At 39.9% G+C, this 22854-nt stretch overlaps 2 protein-coding genes across 3 annotated transcripts; one reads left to right on the plus strand and one right to left on the minus strand.

Annotated features, from left to right (window-relative positions):
• Positions 1-447: 447 nt before the first annotated feature.
• dhx40 (DEAH (Asp-Glu-Ala-His) box polypeptide 40) lies at positions 448-8273 on the minus strand. Its single transcript, XM_058080517.1, has 18 exons — positions 7975-8273; positions 6835-7323; positions 6591-6736; positions 6389-6508; positions 5420-5656; positions 5275-5341; positions 5056-5187; positions 4874-4973; positions 4221-4307; positions 3490-3672; positions 3340-3420; positions 3121-3278; positions 2381-2495; positions 1867-1975; positions 1692-1786; positions 1550-1619; positions 1245-1473; positions 448-1156 (listed from the first exon to the last, which is right to left on the minus strand). Exons 2-18 carry the CDS (start codon positions 7007-7009, stop codon positions 1032-1034), a joined length of 2229 nt encoding a protein of 742 aa, XP_057936500.1. The 5' UTR covers positions 7010-7323; positions 7975-8273; the 3' UTR covers positions 448-1031.
• On the plus strand, positions 7993-18649 carry LOC131134858 (P2X purinoceptor 5-like). Of its 2 annotated transcripts, XM_058080520.1 has the most exons (13): positions 7996-8363; positions 8705-8855; positions 8953-9024; positions 11667-11742; positions 13501-13597; positions 13674-13754; positions 13833-13974; positions 14055-14191; positions 14270-14363; positions 15680-15745; positions 15851-15927; positions 16009-17130; positions 18543-18649. In XM_058080520.1, exons 1-12 carry the CDS (start codon positions 8227-8229, stop codon positions 16076-16078), a joined length of 1200 nt encoding a protein of 399 aa, XP_057936503.1. In that variant the 5' UTR covers positions 7996-8226; the 3' UTR covers positions 16079-17130; positions 18543-18649. The 2 variants fall into 2 exon arrangements, with proteins under 2 accessions (XP_057936504.1, XP_057936503.1); XM_058080521.1 differs by lacking the exon at positions 13674-13754 and having other exon boundaries at positions 7993-8363.
• Positions 18650-22854: the final 4205 nt, after the last annotated feature.

Raw genomic sequence — 22854 nt, forward strand, 5'->3', positions numbered from 1 at the left:
GGGGGCGCTGGAGCCTATCCCAGCTGTCTTCGGGCGAGAGGCGGGGTACACCCTAGAATCACAGGGCACATATAGACAAACAACCATTCACACTCACATTCATAACTATTAACAATTTGGAGTCGCCAATTAACCTAGCATGTTTTTGGAATGTGGGAGGAAACCAGAGTACCCGGAGAAAACCCACGCATGCACAGGAAGAAGATGCAAACTCCACACAGAGATGGCCGAGGGTGGAATCAAACCTGGTCTGCGTGCTAACCACACGACCAACGTGCAGCCTAATTTGGACACTTGTATTTGTCAAACACGCAGCAGAACCAAAGTTGTAGGAAAAGGAGCAGACCGCTCAGCCAGCATTAACATCGATGATAAGTTCATCGTAAACAACAGTACGACAAGTTTAATAGGCATGACTTTCACACCAAAAGCTGAGGAGCACAACCAACATTCTTAACTGCACTCAAATGTCAATGAAGTTGCTAGATGCTGCCCACTCGTGATACTGCAAATGCAGTTTGCCATCTTGTGGAGTTAGCATAAACTACGTCAAGAGGTTGCCTATAATAATAACGGATGAGATTTTATAGTGCTTTTCAATGCACCTAAAGCGCTTCACAATAAAGTGAACCCATTGTTCATTCACTCCTATATCACATCACAGTGGTGGTAATCTACATCTGTAACCACAGCTACTAACCATTAGCACCTATGGCCTCTCAGACTACCACCAAACATTAATTCACATTCATACACCAGCGTGGGTAGCACAAGAGGTGGGTGAAGTGTCTTGCCCAGTGACGCAATGACAGTGACCGGGTGGAGGGAGCCAACCTTCCGGTTTCCAGACAACCCGCTCTGCATCCTGAGTCACTGCTGCCACCTATAGCTAAAGTATAGCCTTTATCATAAATATAGTCAAGATAAATAAATGAACTGCATCACTGCTGGACATAATGGGATTTTTAAAAAATGTAAAAAAAATGTTTATTATCATGGCGTATGTTTTAAAAATGAGTTATTTCCCACAGTCAGGGAGCTTTACTGTTTTGTTGTCTTTGTTGCTTGCGCTGCAGGTAGCGAATGCGAGCGTCACTGACAGTTCTTTCATTATTTCGCTTCTCCAGTTTCTTCAAGACATCCTCAGTAGAAACCTCTGGGAGTGGGTGAAATAAAGAAAGCATGACATGTTAATAATTATGATTAAGATTAAGATTAGACATATTGAAATGGGTCCTAAATACCTGGTTGTCTTTTCGCCGCCTCCCTGCTCTCCCACTTGATCACCTCCTCCTCAGTCACTTCTTGTCTCGCCACGCTACTGAGCTCGTAGACGTCCACCTCGTGCAGTTTGGGGAGCAGCTCCTTCACCCACTCATATCTGATGGGACACACGGTCCTGACGTAGACCCGCGATGTCACCAGCACATCGTGGAAGAGAATCCAGTCCAGCTCCATCTCCTGCTCAAACAGCTGAGAGCAACACCGAGGACATTTAGCAGCAATAACAATGGTTCAATAGAGATGTCATTGATAAACATAACTTTACCGATGACGATGGGTGGATGTGAACCATGGATCCGTGACCATCCATTGTGCAAAACACCTTCCCAACAGATCTATAGGTGGGGGTTGGGGAGAAATACGAATAATATATCAAATTATTCATGAGAATGTAGTTGTTATATTACCTTCTCGCTACGTTTGTGAAGTATCCCGTGCACAGGCACCGTCTAAAAAGTTCCTTTTTATTGCCGTCAAACTTCTCCACTGGGAAGTCTCTCTTCTAAACACAGCGTTAATGAGATAGAAGCAGCATGAGATATGACAGCTACCCTTAAAGAGTTCTGACAAGTGCTGTGTTACTTGTTGCAGGCGGAGGAGAATGTCACGCAGCTGAGTCTCCACGCTAAATGCAGATTTCAGCGCCCTCCAGTGGATCCAATTGTCCTTGCACCAAGCAGAAGGTCTTTCGCTGGGAATACAGGTGCGAGTCGTGTTAAAAGAAAAGGAAAGGTGTAGGAGACACGTTTAGGTCACTGCCTGCAGAGGTGTGGGGGGCATGGTCATGTGGGCATAGGAGTGTGTGCATGTGATTGTATACATACACAAGCAATAAAAGGTGTACTATGTGTTAGGGAATAGGAGAAAGGAAAGGCGTGAAGTTGCACTTTTGTTGACCACTATTTCATGTTATATTTGTCTTTTATTATATTCATATCCTCAGTTTACGCACTAAAAAACGACAGTCAACGCATTTGAGGGTTCAACGTCTTAAAGCCAAGCACGACGACCATGCCTACACCTTGCAGCGGCCAAAAGGTAAAAGGAGGCTACAATACAAAGAGACAAAGAATGTAAATGCAGTGGTAATGGCTACCTGGACTGACACAGTTGGAAGACGGCAAGAAGTGTGGCAAAGTCGTTCATTCCGCCGCTCTTGGCTGCCAGTGTCCTGTGACTTTGATCGGCCTCTTTCTGCTTCTCAGGGTGGCCTGGAAGAGACACAAATCAGACACTCAAGCCACGAAGCTTGCACAACAACATGCTACACACCACCCTGGAAATGTGCAGGTCAAATGACCCAATACTTTCGTCTATTGTGACCATGTCATGTCTGCAGGGTGTTTTTATTATTTTTATTTTTATTTATTATTTTTATTTTTATTTTTAACTGCCTTTTTTCAATCCAAAGAAGGTCAACCGACTGTGATCACTTTAGAGCAGTGGTGGGCAAACTTTTTGACTCGCGGGCTGCACTGCTTTAACAAAATTGACGAGGGGCCAGACTACATATTTTACACGTAACAGTCCACCTAGAATTATTGTATCCGTAAAGGTGTCATGCAATCTGCTTTAAGTGCTTGCGTCCCTTTTTTCAGGAGCACTTTGTAAACAGCAGACCACATCAAATAACAAAATTGATAAAAGAGCGACTTAAATCATCAAAAAGTTGACTCAAGCCATGATGTCAGGTTGTATGTTAAGTTGAAATGAAATATTTTGGCAAGAACTGGCGGGCCAGATGTGGCCCCAGGGCCGTAGTCTGCCCACCCCTGCTTTAGAGGTTCCACCGTATTTTAGGATAAATTATGCTTTTGCAAAGCTGTGCTACATTACCTGGTCGTATGAAGATATTCTCCACAGACAACATGGCGGCCACTGGAAGCAGAAGGTCCTGGCAGCCGAGTGAAGCGGCTTTGAGCAAAGCCCTGGTGAGGCCCGGGTGCAGAGGGAACTCCACCATCAGCTCCCCCAGGCGAGTCACTCGACCCCTCCTAGCAGAACGAACAACATACATTAGGAGCACACCAATAGAGAAAAAGCAGCGTGACCAACCTGTCAATAGCATCAAACTGATACAGCTGTTTCAACGCCTCCAGGATAAACCTCTCCTCTGGAGGGTCCAAGTAAGGGAACCTGTGGAGAAATGACAGTTATACAAGACAAGCCTGCAATGAAAACCACAAGACAAGACAGCACGTGTACCGAATGACATCATGAACACCCAGGCACTTGAGGGTGAGGATCACTGCCGTCAGACTTGTCCTCTGGATCTCTGGAACCGTATATTCCGACATGCACTCCTCCCAGAATTCCTTCGTGTATATGCGGAAACACTTCCCAGCTGACGTTCTTCCAGCTCGGCCCGCTCTCTGACGGGCCTCACTCCTAATGGCAGGAAGCAAACACATGAATTCACCTCAAATACCACAACTCCCCCTATTATGCAAAATATACTTTAATGTTGTAGTAACAGTAATATGTCCCTCGAGCCTGTTTATGACTACCAAAGACAAGAAAAATCAACCATTTTCCTCTTGCTTCCGAACAGACTTTGGTACACGTTGTAAAATAAACCTGGAGCTCTGCCAACTATCCATCAGTCAGCAACAAATGTGGGAAATTTGAGCACTCTGTATTTCTTCAGTGAATAGGCCCTCTCACCCACTCCATGATTTTACATTGCTGTGTGTAATAAATGTAATCGGTTATGTTGGACAAAGGCAGCAATACAGTGCATATGTAAATGCTAACGCAGCTCGTTAGCATGAATGCTACTGACACATAAAACAGTGTGCCCAGTTGGGCGTATGAAAAGCACTTTTAAACTAAATGCCAGCATCAAGGCTACAGTTATGACACACTATTGTGTACAGTAAGATTGTTGAAAAATACTACGATATGGGAGTATTACCATGTCGAGAGGTGTGACTTACTTAGAAATGGGCACCACTTCCAAAATGTCCATGCCCACCCTGGAGTTGTGGTTGAGTTGTTTGACAAAACCGCTGTCGATGATGTACCTGAAAGCACAGTGTGGTCACTTCAGTCATATCTTAAATACGACAGATGCATTTATTTATTTATTTATTTGTGGTGGCCGAGCACAGTCTTTGCTCTAGCGTGACGTCACATCATAACAGCGCCGTCTGTGTAGGTTGTTCTTACAATTATGCACATTTGAGGACCAGCCCTGCATCCCACCTAGGCTCACACCTGTACCTTGTACCGCTACGCGAGCTGGCATCCATTGCACACATTGCATTCAGTCGTGCATTATAACCGCATCTGTTCATCAATATAATGACATCATTAGATGTACAATGATGTGAACATTACCTTTAAAATCACACTCATATATCAAGTTTGTTTTTCTTGTTATATTGCACACATGTAAGCTGAAAATGAAACGGCAACCCATAAGTCAATGACTTATGGGTTTAAAAACGTGATAATGCCACACTTAGTTTTACGTCATGGCAATTAAACAAATCAGACGTCATCTAACGCCGTCTCCACTCAACCCAGCACCACAGATATATCGCAGCCCTGTGGGAAAACAATATGTACATATAAGCAGAATTCTCACTTAATGCCGTTGATGGTGAGAGATGTCGCTGCGATGTTTGTGGCCACAACGCACTTCCTTATTCCGGGAGGAGGCGGCTGAAAGATCTGCCGCTGTTGATCTGTGAAAAGAAGGCAAGCGTACATATCTCAATTTGAAGTTGAATTTCAATCCATAATAAAAAGGCTGTTGTGTGAATTTACCAGTAGGCATGGAACCATAGAGGGGTAAAATAAGGAGTCCTTCAACTGTTTTATCCTGTACATCGTAGCGGTAATCTATAGACTCGGCTTTCTCAAACAGGAAATCGCAGGCGTGTTCAATTTCTGACTGACCTGTCAAACACAGAAAGATTGACGGGTTGTGATTTACACTGTAACTGATTTACACTGTTTACACTGTAAACGAGGTATCTGGCCAACCTGTTAAAAACACCAAAATATCTCCTGCCATCTCACTGGTGTGGACATCCAGGGCCACGCACACAACCTGTGTAGGAAAATACAAAAGTTGCGTTGTTTAATCTCGTGGCATTATGCAGGACTGGGTTCATGTTCAATTGAATACCTCCTTCACATAACCCATGCTGTCCAAGTCCTTGGGTCCTACAGCGTTGCCAAATGTGCATGTAACAGGAAAGGTCCTCCCGGGTATCGTGAATACGGGACAGTCGCCCAGGAAGGTGGAAAGTTTGTCTGTTTCCATGGTAGCCGACATCACCACCACTTTCAGTGGGAAAGAGCGTACCTTTGTTGCCTCAGCGGGATCAGAGAAGACTTTCTTTAGCAAGCCCAGGAGGATATCCTGCAAAAATATAAACAGCCAATTTATAGAATATGTGCCTCATCTGGACGATCTACATCAGGGGTGAAAAATCAAAGAATGTGGGGGGCTACTTTGATATACTATATATATATTTTTTTCATTTTTGCCATGTATGCAGGTTTTTTTTTGGTTATTATCATTCCTACAAAGCACTGCAGACTGCAAAAACACAAAATGTGTGCTGCAAATAGCCCCCGAGGCTGTACCTTGGACTATTAGGATCAGACATAAAGTCAGCATTTCACAAGAATAAAGTAATATTATAAGAATAACGTACTACGGTAATACAACAAATCAGAATGTGATGAGAATTAACTAGTAATTTTGACTTGTTGAAAGACAAAATCATAGTTTTATATACTAGAACAAGAAAAAAGAGCTTTTACAGGAAATAAGTTGTAATATTTGCAAAGATAAGTTGAAGACGTGATCATTCTAATAATGAAAGTGTCAATTGTTATTAGAATATAGTGCTATTGTAACGTTAAATAAAGTTTGGAGAATAAATCTCAACTCTTAGACCCCTAATATAGCAAGTAGTACATTTTAATATTTACATTGTATGCATGTGATCGGGATCGGATGATTTCACTCATGGATTATCAGTATCGGTGATCGGAACATCCTTAAGAATATATTGTCATTGCTATTTTATTCCATATCAGTGTACTGTATCTCTAACGCTCTTTCATGGCTACTGTGGAGACTCACTGTGTTGAGGCTTCGCTCATGGACCTCATCCAAGACCACCACGGCATATTGAGCTAGTCCTGGGTCTGCCAGGACCTCTCTGAGCAAACAGCCATCCGTCATGTACTTCACCTGCGTGTCCTGTCTCAATCACATCACAGCCTCAGCGTGTAACAACGAAAGATAGACAGAAGTGTGTGTTCGTGCAGGGATGGTATCTCACCTGTGACGTATAGTCGTCAAAGCGCACCTGATAGCCCACCTGTTTACCCAGAGTGCATTGCATCTCCTGGGCAACCCTCTGAGCAACCGTGATGGCAGCCACTCTGCGGGGCTGGGTGATGCAAATTTTGCCATTTTTACAAAAACCTGACAGGAAAACACAAGAACCGAGATCACGTGTATGACATCTGCATAACATATATACATGCTGCTAACATACTAAACTATTTCGAAAGATGGCTTACCTGCTTCGTGTAAATATTGTGGAAGCTGTGTGGTTTTCCCGCAGCCTGTCTCGCCTGTGACCACCAAGAAAGTGCTATCTTTCACAGCCTGGACCAGTTTGGCTTTATGCTGGTAAATTGGCAACTCTTTGGACTCGTTTTCTTTTGGGTGCCGTGATGATTTCGATTTGGGCATTATTGGTCCAGCAGGTATGATAGTGTGATATATAATGGGCAATATATAACCCGACTATATAGCTAACGTCTCGCAATCAGGGTTACAATTGTGAAATAAAAAAGTTAGCCACGACGTTCAAAAGACAACACGCTCATTGGTAACTTCCGCAAACTATTGAATTCTGTGTTGCTATTGGTTGAGCTGTGGACATGTGACGTGAGTTGGTCTATCAAAATAAAGGTCTACCCTGTCCATCGAATTTTTGTTGTTGTTTACAGACGATTGTAGTTCAGTTTTTTTTGTTCAAATAAATCTTTATTAATCTTTGTTTCCTAAAAAATAAAGCAAAACAGTCAAAAGGTTAGCATTTCATTGCATGATAATGATCATGATAAATGTGACGTTTGGAAAAAGTGGTACTCTTTAGCCCTCTTCTGGTAGCAACTGGTAAGACAACAATTCTCTGTCTATCGCCAATAACTAGATAGAACCCAAACAGCCTAAAGTTAAATATTTAATAGCATCTGATGAAAACTTTCATTCACCCTTTAATAAGAACATAACATCATTGTGGATGGACTGGTCCAGCTCCATCATAAAACAAAATTTGAACCATCTGGAACCAAGTACACATAGTATACATATTGAAATGCAAGTACAGAAGCCCCAATACACTCTGCTGTTGAGTAGATGCCCCAGCTGCAAAATTAGGCTATATGAACTTGAACTTTTGCATCCATAATCATGCACTATTCATTGCACAATTGAATCATTTTAAGGACAAAGCACCCAATAATGTTAGATGATGTCAGCCAATCACATTATTTAGGACTAAGCTTGTGATTAATATTGTCTTTCAAAGTGAGGTAAAAAAAATTAGGTAATTATTAAAAGTGAAGTAATTATTCTACAGAAGAAAACTTTCATCCCAACTTAATCGTTAAATCGCAATAAAGTATCCATGAAAAAAACAATTAGCTCACCTGTTAGCTTGTTTGTATACCGGCTTGTGACGTCACCGTGGTGCTTTTGATAGGGAAACGGGACTGGTGGCGGATGAAGATGGTCGGAGGTGTTATCCAGTAGGTTCGTCCGCCTCCAGGAGGACAAACGAGGTACGGATAGTTTTGTGGTGGACTTCCGAAAGTTCTCCGTGGAAGCTTCCAGGCGAGTGGACGGTTCAACCGACACGCTGCGACGTGACGATATCCACAGGCACTCACGAGACCTGCAGGATGGCCGCGAGTTGGTGTAAAGGACGACTTTTTTCCTTTTTTGACTACAAAACAGAAAAATTCATTGTGGCCAAAAATAAAACGGTTGGGATTTTGTACAGACTCATCCAGTTATCTATAATCGGTTACCTAATAGGGTAAGTGATATTTGTTATTTAATCCGCCCACCGCTACACTGTACATTTATTTTGAATGAATAAAGTAAAGTTTGAATTGACAAATCACGTAACTTTATTGGTATGGTGTATTTAGGGAGACTCATAAAACATTATTTCATTGAAGAATTGTGGATGCATCTTATCCATATTAATTGTAGTATTTGCACCAATAGTACTGATTGTACATATTTCAATGTACGATTATTCTATATTATTATGTTTAAATGTATTATTTCCCCCTGTGCATATCTAACGTAGAGAAACTGAATGACGCTTGAAACAAATGTGAGTATTTAAATGCAAACTGTATCCCCCCTCAGGTGGGTTTTCTTAAGCAAGAAAGGCTACCAGGAGATAGACGAGGCCATCCAGAGCTCAGTCATCACTAAACTGAAAGGCGTCTCAGTGACCAACACCACAGAGTCAGGTGTGTTGGTGTGGGGGCCAGAGGACTATGTCATCCCACCACAGGTTAAAACACACACCCTCCCGCAGGGGTACTTACACAAGCTACTTTGTTAAACATACCTATAATTACCATTTGAGCTGTTTTGTTGTTTACATGCAGGGTGAAGCTATTCTATTTGTTGTAACCAACTTCCTGGAGACGCCCAATCAGAAGCTGGGATACTGCGCTGAGGTAGGAATCATGCATAAGCAGCAAAGAAAATTGCAATGTTTTTTGGATATTGTATTTCATATGGCACAAGTTTGTTTTGCTGTTCTGTTTGTATATCTTTATTTACATCAATTAACAGTCTTACTTCTAAAGCTCTCTGTCCTCTATGGTTATTGTTACACTTACATATTTTGTCAGCCGTATAATGGAAATCAAAGGAAAAAAAAACAACAAAAATTTGAGCATAGAAAATCTGTTTACAACCTGCCAAATATGATTTGTAACATTATTAGAGCCCTCTAGACATTAGATAACACCCCTATAGTCACATTTAAAGTCATATTACTCCACATAGCAGACATAATAAGAGAAAATAAGCCATTTAAGACATAAATGAGTCTCACACTTGTGTGTGTTGTGACGTCGGGGATTCAGAGATGAGTTTTAGTTAAGTGTGAGTTAGGGATGTGTTTGGGATTTTTGTGCCTATTCTGAGGTAATTCAAATCTGCATGAAAAGCTTGTTGTCCCAGCAATCAAATCTGGTGCTTGTGTGTCTCTCTTTGTATTTCAGTTCATTTCTATGCAATTTGTATGCTTGAATATATGCACAAAAAACACAATATGCATGTATATATATACATTATTATTATTTTATTACTAATCATAGGCCGTATAATATATTTTTGAAAAAACATGACAGAGAAAAGCTGCAAAATACGAAGCTTGAAGTGGCGAGGTACGACTGTAGTAGTAAAATAAATGGCTTCTCATCCGTTGATGATGGCATGACATGGCCATTTTTTATGCCGCTTACCTCGGTGTTGTGGGGGTATGCTGGAGCCTATCCCAGCTACTACGAATGAGAGGCAGGGTGCACCCTGGACTGGTCGCCAGCCAATGGCAGTAGTCATGCTAACTTGTAAAAAGAAGTTAAGCGCTATATAGCAAAACAATCCATTGACTTTGTGCGCCTGAAACTGGCCGTGTATACATTCTGCTTACTGTCTCTGGGCCATATTGCCCTGAGCGGACACCCACCTTCACTTGACTGAGGCTTCACAGACGAGGAAGGATCATGAATATTACCTAGATGTCAAACAGAGGCAGGAATGACTGTCTTTACTTATTCTAATTGCAGCCAATGTGAAAATGACAAAACACACAAGGAAGTTATTGTGTACTTTCATGTAACTCCTCACAACTCGTGTGCGCCAAGCTGTCAGAGTGTTTACATTGGAGTTGCTTTATTTGGTCGCAGATGTCTGATCATGTAGGAAAACTATTCCAAACGGCCTTGTGTTGCCATACCGTATACGGTACACTTCATTAGAAGCGCTGTCAACCATTTTGCTGCAAGAACGATAATAATGATAATTTTTGATTGCAGTGGTGTAGAACTGTACTGCATTGAACCAAGAGGTATTTCAGTATTGCTTTAATTACACAAGAGGGGTAAAATAATATTGTTATTGTTCCATGAGACATTAGACCAGGGTTGTCCAAGCTTTTTCCAACAAGAGTCACATAGTGCAAAATTAAAGCATGCAAGGGCCACTTCTTTTGTAAAGAAACATGTGTACAGTAGCTATTCTAAGACGTTATATATATTTCAATAAATACCCTCATTTTCCATAAATACCATAGGTTCTCATAATTCTGAAGATTTCATTTTTTTTCTATTAATATTTACACTTGTCTTGTAAAATTACTAGGGATGTCTGATGCATTTTTTTTAAATAGCGTTTACATTTTTGGGAAAATACCAATGTCAACCGATGTCATATTTTGATGCTGATATCAGGATGATATTTTCGGTGGCCCAATATTATCGTCTATCTTTAAAAATGAAAGCTATTTTTTAATGCAGTTTCAACTTTACTATCTCAACTTAACTATTTCAACTTTATTATTGTAACTTGCCTTATTTTGACTTCATTCTCGTAAAACCTTTTCTGCAGCCTAATTTTCCCAAAATTAAGTTTGTTTTTCATATTACAACTTTAAATAGTTATAATAAATATTTCAACTTTGTGCTGCTAAATAACCTTATTTTTTCTCATAACAATATGACCTTTTTTCCAATTTTATTCAACAAGATTACAACTTTTCTCTCAATGTTTTGACTATAATCTTGTACATTTACTGCAGATTTTTCTATTTTTGCTGTTGTCTTTAAAAGGAAAACATTTACTTTTTTAAATTCTATTTTTAGAAGGTGTGCCACGGGCCAAGGAAAAAATAGTCACAGGTAGAAAATGGCCACCGGGCCAGAATTTGGACACCCCTGCATTTGACTTTGTGTGTCCGTGTTGCTCACTTCTTTCCTTAGTTTTATTATTGCTGCTGCACATTTCCAAAACATTCCTGGCATGTAAACTCCCTCCTGTCACACTTGCAGCGGCAGCCAAGAAAAATAGCCAACCTGCTTGTGTGCATTTGTGTCTGCTTTCCTCTAAAGGCAACAACTTAAGTGTGGCTCTGATGAATCAAGCTGCCCGCACACAAAGTTTCCCCTACCGTTAAACATTGTCATGAAGTCAACTTAAAAGCCAATCGCTAAAACATTTTGGAACTCTTGTTTTACACAGTTTTTTTACAGACAGTTTTACACTAAATAGAGTTCAATTTTTGAATCAATCTCTTGGAACATGTCGTTTCCAGAGCCCCAAAGTGTTGGATGGCCTCTGTCAGGGAGACGAGGACTGCCAAGAGGGACATATAGTGGTGGCTGGTCATGGTAGGACAGAAATCCCTATGCATTTGATTGACAAATGAATTTTGCAAAAATGTTCCAACACTACACCAGCAACAACCACCCTTCCTCATTATCAACTAGACACTCTCACGGTCATGTGCATTCATGAACATCATGAACATCAACATTGCAACACAAGCAGGTGGTTGCAGTAATTAGTAAACCTGACTGGAAGGGAACAGATTTAATTCGTATTTACAGAAAACTATGCAGTAATCCCTCACCACTTTGAATTTTGCAGCTTCACTCTATCACAGTTTTTCAGAAATATATGAATAAATAATGCCGTCTTGTGGTTGACTGCGATGTATTATTAGTGAGAAAATATACATATTTAAACAAATCTTACATATTTTAGCTTTATTCAAGTATTTTGGAGCAGTCAAATGAAGTCAAATACAAAGGTATTTAGAAGATTCATTCAAAGATGCTTTAAATGATAGTATTCTACACTGGTCACTAGGTGTCAGTAATATTACTGTAATGGTCAGTGAGACGCACAAGCGCCAGACTTGATCGTTGGACCAACAGGCACAATGATGTCTTAACAAAAGCATGGGCTACCGATGACCCTTTCTGTCCGCCAGCCAATCCACTCCCAGAGGGAACATATTTATAGCAACACGCACAAGCACAAGTCTTACTTATGTCTTAAATGGCTTATTTGGTCTCATTATGTCTGCTATATTAGGTAATACAAGTGTAAAGATGACTATAGGGGTGTTATTTCATATCTACAGGACTCTAATAACGCTAAAACCATATTTGGCTCATAAACAAGTTTTATATGCTCTAAGTACATTCATTCATTCATTTTCTACCACTTTTTCCTCACGAGGGTCGCAGGGGTGCTGGAGCCTATCCCAGCTGTATTCGGGCGAGAGGCAGGGGCTCTAAGTACAAAAATATTGTATTTGTAAATAAGGACTCCTACTTCAGAACTCGACTTATTACGCTCAGATGTGGAACCAATGAGGGAATACGACTCTGCAGAGTCTATGTGGTAAAAAATCTGTTTTTGCCATCTGCCATCAAAACTAAACACGTTGAATACGAGCAATTTTGTATCAATTTTGTGTTTTGCACTTTACTGTTGATGGCATGGTACTGTTGCAAAAACATTGTAGAGTAGAAGTATGCATGCTTTTATACTGGAAGTATTTTCTTTCATCAAAAAATCATTGCTTTAATTAAATTATTATCAATTAATCAATAATAATTATTATTATTATTACAATAATTATATATTAATAATCAATATTATATAATAATAACATATTAATTATATATAATCGACATTATTAATTATTATAATAATATTAATAATAAAGTTAAGTGCTCTGAAAACGCAGCATTTCATCTGTGTACTGTTTATACACGACAAAGGTGGGCCGCAGACATTTTTTAGATTTTTAAGTGGCCCCTGAGTTGGTAAAGTTTGGGAACCCCTGCTCTAAAAACAGCATTATAGCGCAAATGCTGGACTACCAGTGGCCAGTTCTTCACAGTGTAAGGTCTGCATTGAGTGAGGAATGTGAGCCGATACACTACCGATGGCCCACAGGTGGTGCTCTAACCCTTCAATGTAAGGCATACATAAGCAGAGAGGCAATAAACCCAGACTAACTCAGGAACAGCTTTCCCCCCTCCATAACTCCACTCCAATTGTGTCAGAAATATCTTGTATACTGTACATACATCCAGGCACACTCTGCACACATGCTTGTGTTTTTTTCAAAGGAGTCATGAGTGGTCGATGTGTACGCAGTGGTCAAAACTCCACTGGTACTTGTGAAATATTTGGCTGGTGTCCCGTGGAAAGGCCCTTCAAACCCCAGTAAGACATATTTGTGTTTGTTTGCGTGAATGTTCATTTGAATGTAAGGTAAATGTTCACATGTTTGTTTTAACAGAAGGTCTTTGCTGACAAACGCAGAAAACTTCACCATCTACATCAAGAATTTCATACAATTCCCTAAATTTGCATTTTCAAAGTATGTTGTTGACTTAGTCCCGTAGACACAAAGCAGCAGGTGTTGAACACGCTTTGTACAAATTGCACTTTCCCTCAGGTCTAACATTCTAGATACAACGAACCAGTCGTATTTGCAGAAATGCAGATATGATGAAAAGCTGTACCCCTACTGCCCTATCTTTGGCCTGGGAGACATCACCATGAGAGCAGGGTACAACTTCAACGACATGGCAGTATTTGTATGTACTACTACTATTATCATATTTATACTGTATGTACAGTACATCATATCATGTCCACATTGGTCATTTGGCACCAGGGAGGCTCCATTGGCATCCACATTGAGTGGAACTGTGACCTCGACAAAGGTTACTCCAGCTGTCATCCACAGTACCGCTTCACTCGCCAGGACATCAGCACGTCCGACAAGGCCATTGCAGTGGGATTTAACTTCAGGTTTGACTTGGTTTACCATTCAAATACTTGACTTAACATGAGATTTCTCACGTAGCATTCAATCTTCCAATCCACCAGGCATGTGCGCTATTATAAAAATGCAGCAGGGGAGAGTTACCGATCTCAATTCAAAGTCTACGGAGTGCGATTCAACATCATGGTGAATGGGAGGGTAAGCAAAATGTGGCGGCTACGAATCCATCACTTTATTTTACATCCTGTTTTACTATTCAGTGGTCAAATGTAAGTACAATAAATCACTATGCAAGTAGTGTAACAGTTTTATTTACCGTGATTTCCGATGTATAAGTCACGTCAGTGTTTCAGCTGCAAACCACGAAATTTAGAGACAGATATAAGCCGCACATGTCCACATCATAAATACATATTGCGGCGAACAAAAGTCCATGAGAACCAGGCAACTCTTTGTTTGACAGTAGCTAATGAGAAAACTCTCATACATTGGGAATTGCAGGAGGTCATTACTGAATATAACAGTCTAACTCTCATTGTCATCTTAGAGAGAATGCTATATTCATCACACTGTAACTTAACGACCAAAAGGTATAAGCTGCACCGGACCATAAGCCCCACATGTTCACGTCATAAAAATACATATTGCCATCATAGATATAATGCTAAATTCATCACAGTGTAACTTAACGACCAAAAGGTATAAGCCACACCGGACCATAAGCCCCACATGTTCACGTCATAAAATTACATATTGCGGCGAACACAAGTCCATGAGAACCAGGCAACTCTTTCTTTGACAGTAATTAATAATGAGTTATGAGAAAACTGTCACACATTGGAAATTGCAAGATGTCATTACTCAATATAACAGTCTAACTCACATTGTCATCTTAGAGAGAATGCTAAATTCATCACACTGTAACTTAACGACCAAAAAGGTATAAGCCGCACCGGACCATGAGCCCCACATGTCCATGTCATAAAAATACATATTGCGGCGAACACAAGTCCATGAGAACCAGGCAATTCTTTCTTTCACAGTAGCTAATAATGAGTTATGAGAAAACTGTCACACATCAGAAATTGCAGGTCATTACTCAATATAACAGTCTAACTCTCATTGTCATCTTAGAGAGAATGCTAAATTCATCCCACTCTAACTTAACGACCAAAAGGTAGCTACAAAATATGCAAGTTAAAATAAAAAGCATAATGTATTTTTCCCAGTAAAACAGTTCATTGGTTGCTTCACTGACTTGTGAGCGCCATATTATTTAAACTATTAGCAGTACTTCTGAAGAATAGGAGATGTCACGGGATCAGAACATAGTCATAAATGAGCTGCACAGCTATATAAGCTGCAGGGTTTTTAAGAAAAAAGTCGCCTCTTATACAGTGGAAGCTGTAAAATCTTTTTTAAATGTGAAATTATTGGCAAAAAATTTAAATATATAAAAAAATACATGAAATATTGAGTCTTTGTGTTTTCATGAATTTCTTTGTTGTTGATAGGCTGGGATGTTCAGCATCGTGCCCACAGCCATCAGTGTTGGTTCAGGGTTAGCTTTAATGGGCGCGGTGAGTAGCAGCATCCCCCCCCACCCATACGGTTTGATTGATTTTATTTTTATACCCTGCCACGTCACCGCACATGGACCTCTTTTCTATTTAACTATTTAACAGGGAGTTTTCTTGTGTGACATGATCCTTCTCTACCTCATGAAGAATGGCACCGCTTATCGGGAGAGGAAGTTTGAGGGGTACGTTTCAGCCACAGCTTTTATGGAGCAGTCGACTGATGAAGCGATAATACTTGTTGTGTGTTTGTTGTGTCGCCACAGACAGTCGGCCAATGAAGACCGCAACCAATCCAATCAAGAACAAAACAGTCTGAAATCTCCTGATTTGTAATGTCAGGTTGTCTCTCATGTGCTGTCCATGGTACCAGAGTGCAAAAAGTAAAATGTGTAACACCTTCTTGCCAGTAGATGTCACCGGCTCAAGATTACGTTTATTCATTCATTCATTAAGAGGCAGGGTCCACCCTGGTGGCCAGCCAATCATAGGGCACATATAGACAAACAACCAGTCACACTCACATTCATACCTATGGACAATTTGGAGTCGCCAATTAACCTAGCATGTTTTTGGAATTCAGGAGGAAACCGTAGTACCCGGAGAGAACCCACGCATGCCCGGGGAGAACATGCAAACTCCACACAGAGATGGCCGAGGGTGGAATTGAACCCTGGTCTCCTAGCTGTGAGGTCTACGCGATAACCACTCCACCGCCGTGCCGCCTTCCTCACCAATTCACTTATTCTAAATTTAAGAAAGTGGTTCACAGTGGGCAAGAAGGACAAATAAGCCAAAAACTTACCACTTCCACATGGAATGAGAGGAGAACCTTTTTTCATTCAACCTCAGGTAGGGTATGGTATGTTTGTCTCAGCCCTGGCATGTATAAAAGGTATGTAATGTAATGTAATCTAACGTCATGATGCCCAGTGACCATAATACCACATAGAACTTGTCTGTCAATATTTTATAATAGGCCATACATAGTCAACCAGAAAATAGCAATCATTTTTTAATTGTTGTTTTAAAAAACTTGTTGTTTGAGGTGGGAAAGTACCTTAACCTTGAGCCAGTTGCGTGCAGTCCCTTTTTAAAACTTGTTCTGCAAGGATCACCTGTTGTACAAAAGGGTGTAGAGGAAAAACATCATGTCTGATATGCACAAGTTCCAGTCAGTGGACAATGGGATTAAAAAAAAGAAAGTACGTACTGTTATTCAAGCGGACAAGGAAGTGAATGTCGGGCTTGAGAAGGTATGTGATGCACCAGTATAAAAGGGGCCGTAGCCACACACATGCATGAACACACAAACACACACACACACTCTGGCAACATGAAGGTCCTGCTGGTCACGCTGATGCTTCTGCTGCTCTGCAGCACTCAAGGTGAGACACGCTTACGGCATACTTTATTACAAAAAACACAACAAAAGGTCACATTTTTTTCTCAACTGGTTCCGCCTAATTAAATTTTCTTATTTAAACACTCACTTTTGTGTTGACCTAACCAAATACAGTACAACTGGGTGGAACAGGCTGACAATAAAAGAAGCACATTTAGTTTTTACCATTAACCTAACCCTCAATAAATATACAGTACAGTATATTACCGTGTTTTCCGGACTATAAGTCACACTTTTTTTCAGAAGTTGGCTCACTAGGTTCTGAGGATGGGGGGGCCTTAGCCCCCGTGGAGATGCACGTTCAAAAAAATAAAAAAAAAATAAGGAACAAGAACCGGGATATAACTTTCTCACTTTTGGACAGATTTAGTATAGATACTCAATTGTTTTAGGCCAGCATTAAATTTACACAAGTACACACAATCGACACTGCTAAACCGGTGCTCAAGCTCTGCAACCATTCTGTCCAATGGACAGTTATCAATTATATAATAATCATTATATTATTAGCTATTATTATTACTACCATCATTATTATTCTTCTGATTATTACTAGCTTACTACTGCTACTAGCAGTAGTAATAGGCTAGTATTACCCTGCTTATTGGCTTGCTTATTAGCCTGCTTTTGCCCTATTACTTCAAATTTGTCAGATTTTTTTTGTAAAAAAACCAAACAAAAAAAATCAAATTATTTAGGGGGGCTTAAGAACATTTTAGGGGGCCTGAAGCTCCCCCTAAAATAGGCCTAATGACGCCACTGGGTTGGCTGTTCCTGCGACTTATACTCCAGAGCGACTTGAAAAAACTGTTTCTGTTACATAAACACTGGACACCTTTTCCGTTCATGTTTATTTTTTGTTAGCTGAATAACTATTGTGTTAGCATATCTTAACATCTATTCAGCCTGTTCTCTATTCTTTTATTGTTAGAACTTGCCTTCCAGGAGGACATAATGTCTGTTTTGGTCAAGTAAAAAAAATTAATTACCTGCAAAAAATGCGACTTATACTCCAGTGCGACTTGTGTATGTTTTTTTCTACCTAATTATGCATTTTTGGCCTTGTGCGACTTATACTCCAGAGCGACTTAATGTGACACAATGCTCATTTTTTGCACAATTTCAGCCAAACTGGCAAGTGCCGTCACACACTGTCCATGGTTGAAATGAATGAACACAAACGTTCACTCGCCGCCTCTTTTCGTTTGATGTTATGCCGCTGGCCAATCACCGAACGTAGACATCGGAACGTTTTTCCGGGAGAATCGGAATGTCGGAACCGGTTCCAATCGACCCTAGTCCGACTGCCTTGTGGTGCCTTTCAGTTACCAAATATCGTTCCTTGTGCCCCGTAAAAAGAGTCAATTTTTCATGTATTTTGGTGTTGTCAAACAGTGCTCACATTGAAATGCTACACCTGCAATGGCGGAGACCAAGATGAATGCACCACGGTGACTGAGTGCTTGCAAGGACAAAACTTCTGCAAGACCATCTCCCACGGTTTGTATTCCATGATGTCTCATGAATTAGATTCCGTGCAAACAATGACACACACATGTGCATATGTCTTTGTGCAGGTAATAACCTAATCCAAAAAGAATGTGCGTCATCATGCAGTGAGATGCAGCCATTGACGTCCTGCTGCTCAGTCGACCTTTGCTCGTGAATGAAAGCAGAAGGTCCTTCAAGCTTACCAATCAATTATTATTATAGTCTACTGGAACTCCATTCAATTACTTTTCTTCTGTAATTTGATTTATCATCTCACAGCCATGATTTGTTTTTAATGATGCTGAAAAACAAACCAACACTCATGTAATCCGTCGCTCATGGTACTAGTGGGTCAACTGGTTTCTATGTGGGTCGCTGTCTGTCAACACTGCAATGTTGTACTCAAACTCTTGTCTTAATAAACAAACACAATGTCCTCTAGCTAATCTCATTATTGTCTATCCATTGTCCTCTGATCACATGAGAAGGAATAGATTGAATATTTCAAAAAATAAAAATTCCCTTTACAATAGTCTATGAAGGACATATGCAATCATGCTGGGAAAAAAATGAAATTACAAGAAAAAAACAATGTATCTGGACGTTCTACCATAAATTATTGCACAATTATGAGATTTTTTCTTGTAAAATTATGAGATTATTATTATATTGTTGCTTTTTCTGTGCAATTCTGATCTTTTGTACCCTGGAGTATTGAGGCCATATTGAAAAAAAATAATTCTTAGATTTTGAGAATAAAGACATAAATTCAGGTGGGACGAAAAGTCATGAATTTACAACAAAAAAAGTTATAATATAACCTTTGTCAAAGGCTAAATGTCACTTAAGTCCCTCCTTTTCATAGCCGTCTCAGGCAATGGCTGTTACAACAGAGTATTAAAATAATCGGAGAATTTTCAAGTCCTACATTTAAGAGGAAAAAACTGTTTTGCTGCCACGTTATAAATAAAAAAATGATTATTTACGCCTTTTTTGTGCATATTCGGATATTATTATTATTTTTGCAAATAACACAAGACCCTTATTGGCATACAACGATGACATTATTTCCAAAAAATATTATCATAATAATATTGCTGCTTTATTTACAGCGTGGCACTAATACTGTACTACGTGGTAAGTCAAAAAGAATGTGCACCTGACACAACCGGCTTGCAGTAAAAACAATGCAGATTGGAAACAGAAAGGCAAAACATTGAGAAAGTTAAAACGAAAGGACAATGTGATTGCTATCGACATTATTTATTCTCTGACGTAACAATGCACCCTCCAAATATTTTAAAAAAGAAAGCGAAAAGCACCTTTGACATTCCATTGTGGCCACCACATGGATTTTAGTACAGGAACAACATCCATTTTAATCCAGTGGACTAGAACTAACCTTCATTTGTGCAAACAAACTAACTAACAAATGGATTAAAAACCCGAGTTAGATTATTAACCAAGCAACTGAAACCTTCATAACTGATCACTGATAGTCGGGTACTCCAGCTTCCTCCCACATTCCAAAAACATGCTAGGTTAATTGGCGACTCCAAATTGTCCATAGGTATGAATGTGAGTGTGAATGGTTGTTTGTCTATGTATATGTGTCCTGTGATTGGCTGGCCACCAGTCCAGGGTGTACCCCGCCTCTCGCCCGAAGACGGCTGGGATAGCACCCCCGCGACCCTTGTGAGGATAAGTGTTAGAAAATGAATGAATGAATGACAAATACACTACCGCTCAAAAGTTTGTGATCACTTGCAAATTTCTTTGTTTTCCAAAGAAAAACAAATTTTCATGCATTTCAAAAACATTTTTATCCATTTCACAAACAATTAAAATTAATTTTCAAAGAAGGATCTCCATTTTTGTATAGAGGCCTACTATCAACAACTGTCAGTCCTCTGCATCAATCTCCTGGTATGGCTGCTAATCCAAGTTCATCATTTTATAAGGCTAATAGATGATTAGAAAAGCCATCTAAAAATCTAAACTAAAACTAAAATCTCTTACCATGCTGTTAACTACTCCCTTCAGAGAGCAGCACAAACTGGGTCTAACAAGGACAGAAAAACGCTGCACAACTGTGCAAGAGAGTGTGTAGTTTAAGACAAAGATGCCTCACAGCTGCACTAAATAGTAGCCATCAAACACCAGTGTCAGTATCAACAGTGAAGCGGCGACTTCAGGATGCTGGACTTCATAGCAGGACTGCCAAGAAAAAGCCATATCTCAGACTGGACAAAAACATTTCCAAGTCATCCCAAACTTTTCAGCGGTAGTGTACAAGGATGTTGTGATGATATGTAGTATTCTACACTGGTCACTAGGTGTCAGTAATGTTACTGTAATGTTGGATGAGACACACAAGCACCGGATTTGATCGCCAGAACAACAGGCTTTTACTGCAGCTTTGAATGACATTCCAACAGGCACAATGATGCCTAGGGTTGTGGCCAAGACCTCTTGACCTTGGCCTGAAATCATGACAAATGTGCCATGGAGATGACTCAGCAAGCTATGTAACGCCAATGGATTACCGGTGGTCTATTCCTGCTCGTAAACGTGTCCTCACACGACACACGCTAGCTCGCGTCCGTGCTGATGTTGAATGAAACCATGCATGCCAACGTCGCTCCATCATCCCGCTCGTGTGTGCGACTGTCACGTCAGCATGAAAATATGGGTCATAAGTGTTAATCTGTGCAGCTGCTTCTTCTCATTAGAGCAGCTCAGATTGCAGAGGTGCACCGCTGATGGATTAATGGGCATCTGTGCAGGAGTAACCTTTGCTCCTTTGTGTGGGTAAAGCGGTTAATCATGTCTCACTGCCGCATATCAACAATAACAAAAAATACTGCCCCTGATTTAGAGCCATTTTATGGCCTTTCGCCTGATCAGCACAGGGCACAGAGGGCTTATTAGAAGAAAGAAAAGACACTGACACAGAGTTGTTCATCGTTCTGTGTCCATTTTACGACAACATATGCAATATTTTCTAAACAAATATGCTACAAAGACATAAGAATTAAATGATTAAAGGATTCCCAAGTTGGAATTTGTCTGGTTTCTTTGCCACCAACTCAGTGGAAGCTTTGGTTGTGCAAACAGACAAGTTTGTTCGGTGCACTCTTTGGCCATATGGACAAAAACATTTTTGACAATAATTTTACTCAAAAACTTAATCCTATAACACAAAGATAAGAGGTGCAGATACCTGAGCATATGTTGACCTACATTGTTTTGGTTTTAGCACCTTTAATATAAAAAATGTATACCATGCCTTGGGATATTTGATTACTAACATGAAGATATACGTATGTTATTGGCTTTAACAAAAAAACAGTCCAGGAAGTGCATCACTCATATTGGTGGCATGTTTTTTACCTGTGCGTCAACATTTCAAATGAACTGATTCCTAAGACCGACCAGTCCAGAGTGTACCCCGCCTCTCGCCTGAAGACAGCTGGGATAGGCTCCAGCATGCCCGCGCCTCTAGTGAGGATAAGCGGTATAGAAAATGGATGGCTGATTCCTAAAATGTTCTTAAAATAAATTCTAAATAATTTAAAAAATGACTCATTGTTTTTTTTTTTTTTTTATCTGACAAATTTCATACAATAGGTCAAGAGCAGGCTAATAAGCAAGCCAATAAGCAGGCTAGTAATAAACAGAAGAAGAATAATGATGATAGTAATAATAATAATAATAATAATAGGCTAATTAATAATATAATAATGATTATTATATAATTGATCACTGTCCACTGGACAGAATGGTTGCAGAGCTTGAACAGCAGTTTTGCAGTGTAGATTGTGTGTACTTTTGTCAATTTAATGGTGGCCTAAAACAATTGAGTATCTCTACTAAAGACAGATGACAAATTATGCCAACACGGCATTCAACTTAAAGTACAATGAAATAGTGTTCATATTTTGATTGACAACTTGGAAAGATTTGACATTACATCACTGTCATGTGCAAAAATGTCAATAACTTTTTCCAATCATGCAGCCTGCAAATTGGCAATTTCTGTACATATAAAATATTATTTGCACATATTTTCCCAATGCTTTACGTAGTATAAACAAAAGGTTAATATACAGTCATGAAAAAATGATTAGACCACTCTTGTTTCTTCAGTGTCTTGTGAATTTTAATGTCTGGCACAACTAAACATACATATGAAACCTACACAAAACCAGCTGAT

The sequence above is a fragment of the Doryrhamphus excisus genome, chromosome 8 (assembly GCF_030265055.1).
Source record: "Doryrhamphus excisus isolate RoL2022-K1 chromosome 8, RoL_Dexc_1.0, whole genome shotgun sequence".
Classification (NCBI taxonomy): Eukaryota; Metazoa; Chordata; class Actinopteri; order Syngnathiformes; family Syngnathidae; genus Doryrhamphus; species Doryrhamphus excisus.

Excerpts from the sequence above, each read along its gene's own strand:
- LOC131134858 (XM_058080520.1), top strand. The coding sequence starts at position 8,227 with ATGGCCGCGAGTTGGTGTAAAGGACGACTTTTTTCCTTTTTTGACTAC. Across the intron at positions 15,746-15,850 it reads GGTTAGCTTTAATGGGCGCG|GGAGTTTTCTTGTGTGACAT; the intron begins GTGAGTAGCAGC and ends ACTATTTAACAG. Across the intron at positions 15,928-16,008 it reads CGGGAGAGGAAGTTTGAGGG|ACAGTCGGCCAATGAAGACC; the intron begins GTACGTTTCAGC and ends GTGTCGCCACAG.
- dhx40 (XM_058080517.1), bottom strand. The coding sequence starts at position 7,009 with ATGCCCAAATCGAAATCATCACGGCACCCAAAAGAAAACGAGTCCAAA. Across the intron at positions 4,308-4,873 it reads CTCACCATCAACGGCATTAA|GTACATCATCGACAGCGGTT; the intron begins GTGAGAATTCTG and ends CTGTGCTTTCAG. Across the intron at positions 1,976-2,380 it reads TTCCAACTGTGTCAGTCCAG|CGAAAGACCTTCTGCTTGGT; the intron begins GTAGCCATTACC and ends CTGTATTCCCAG.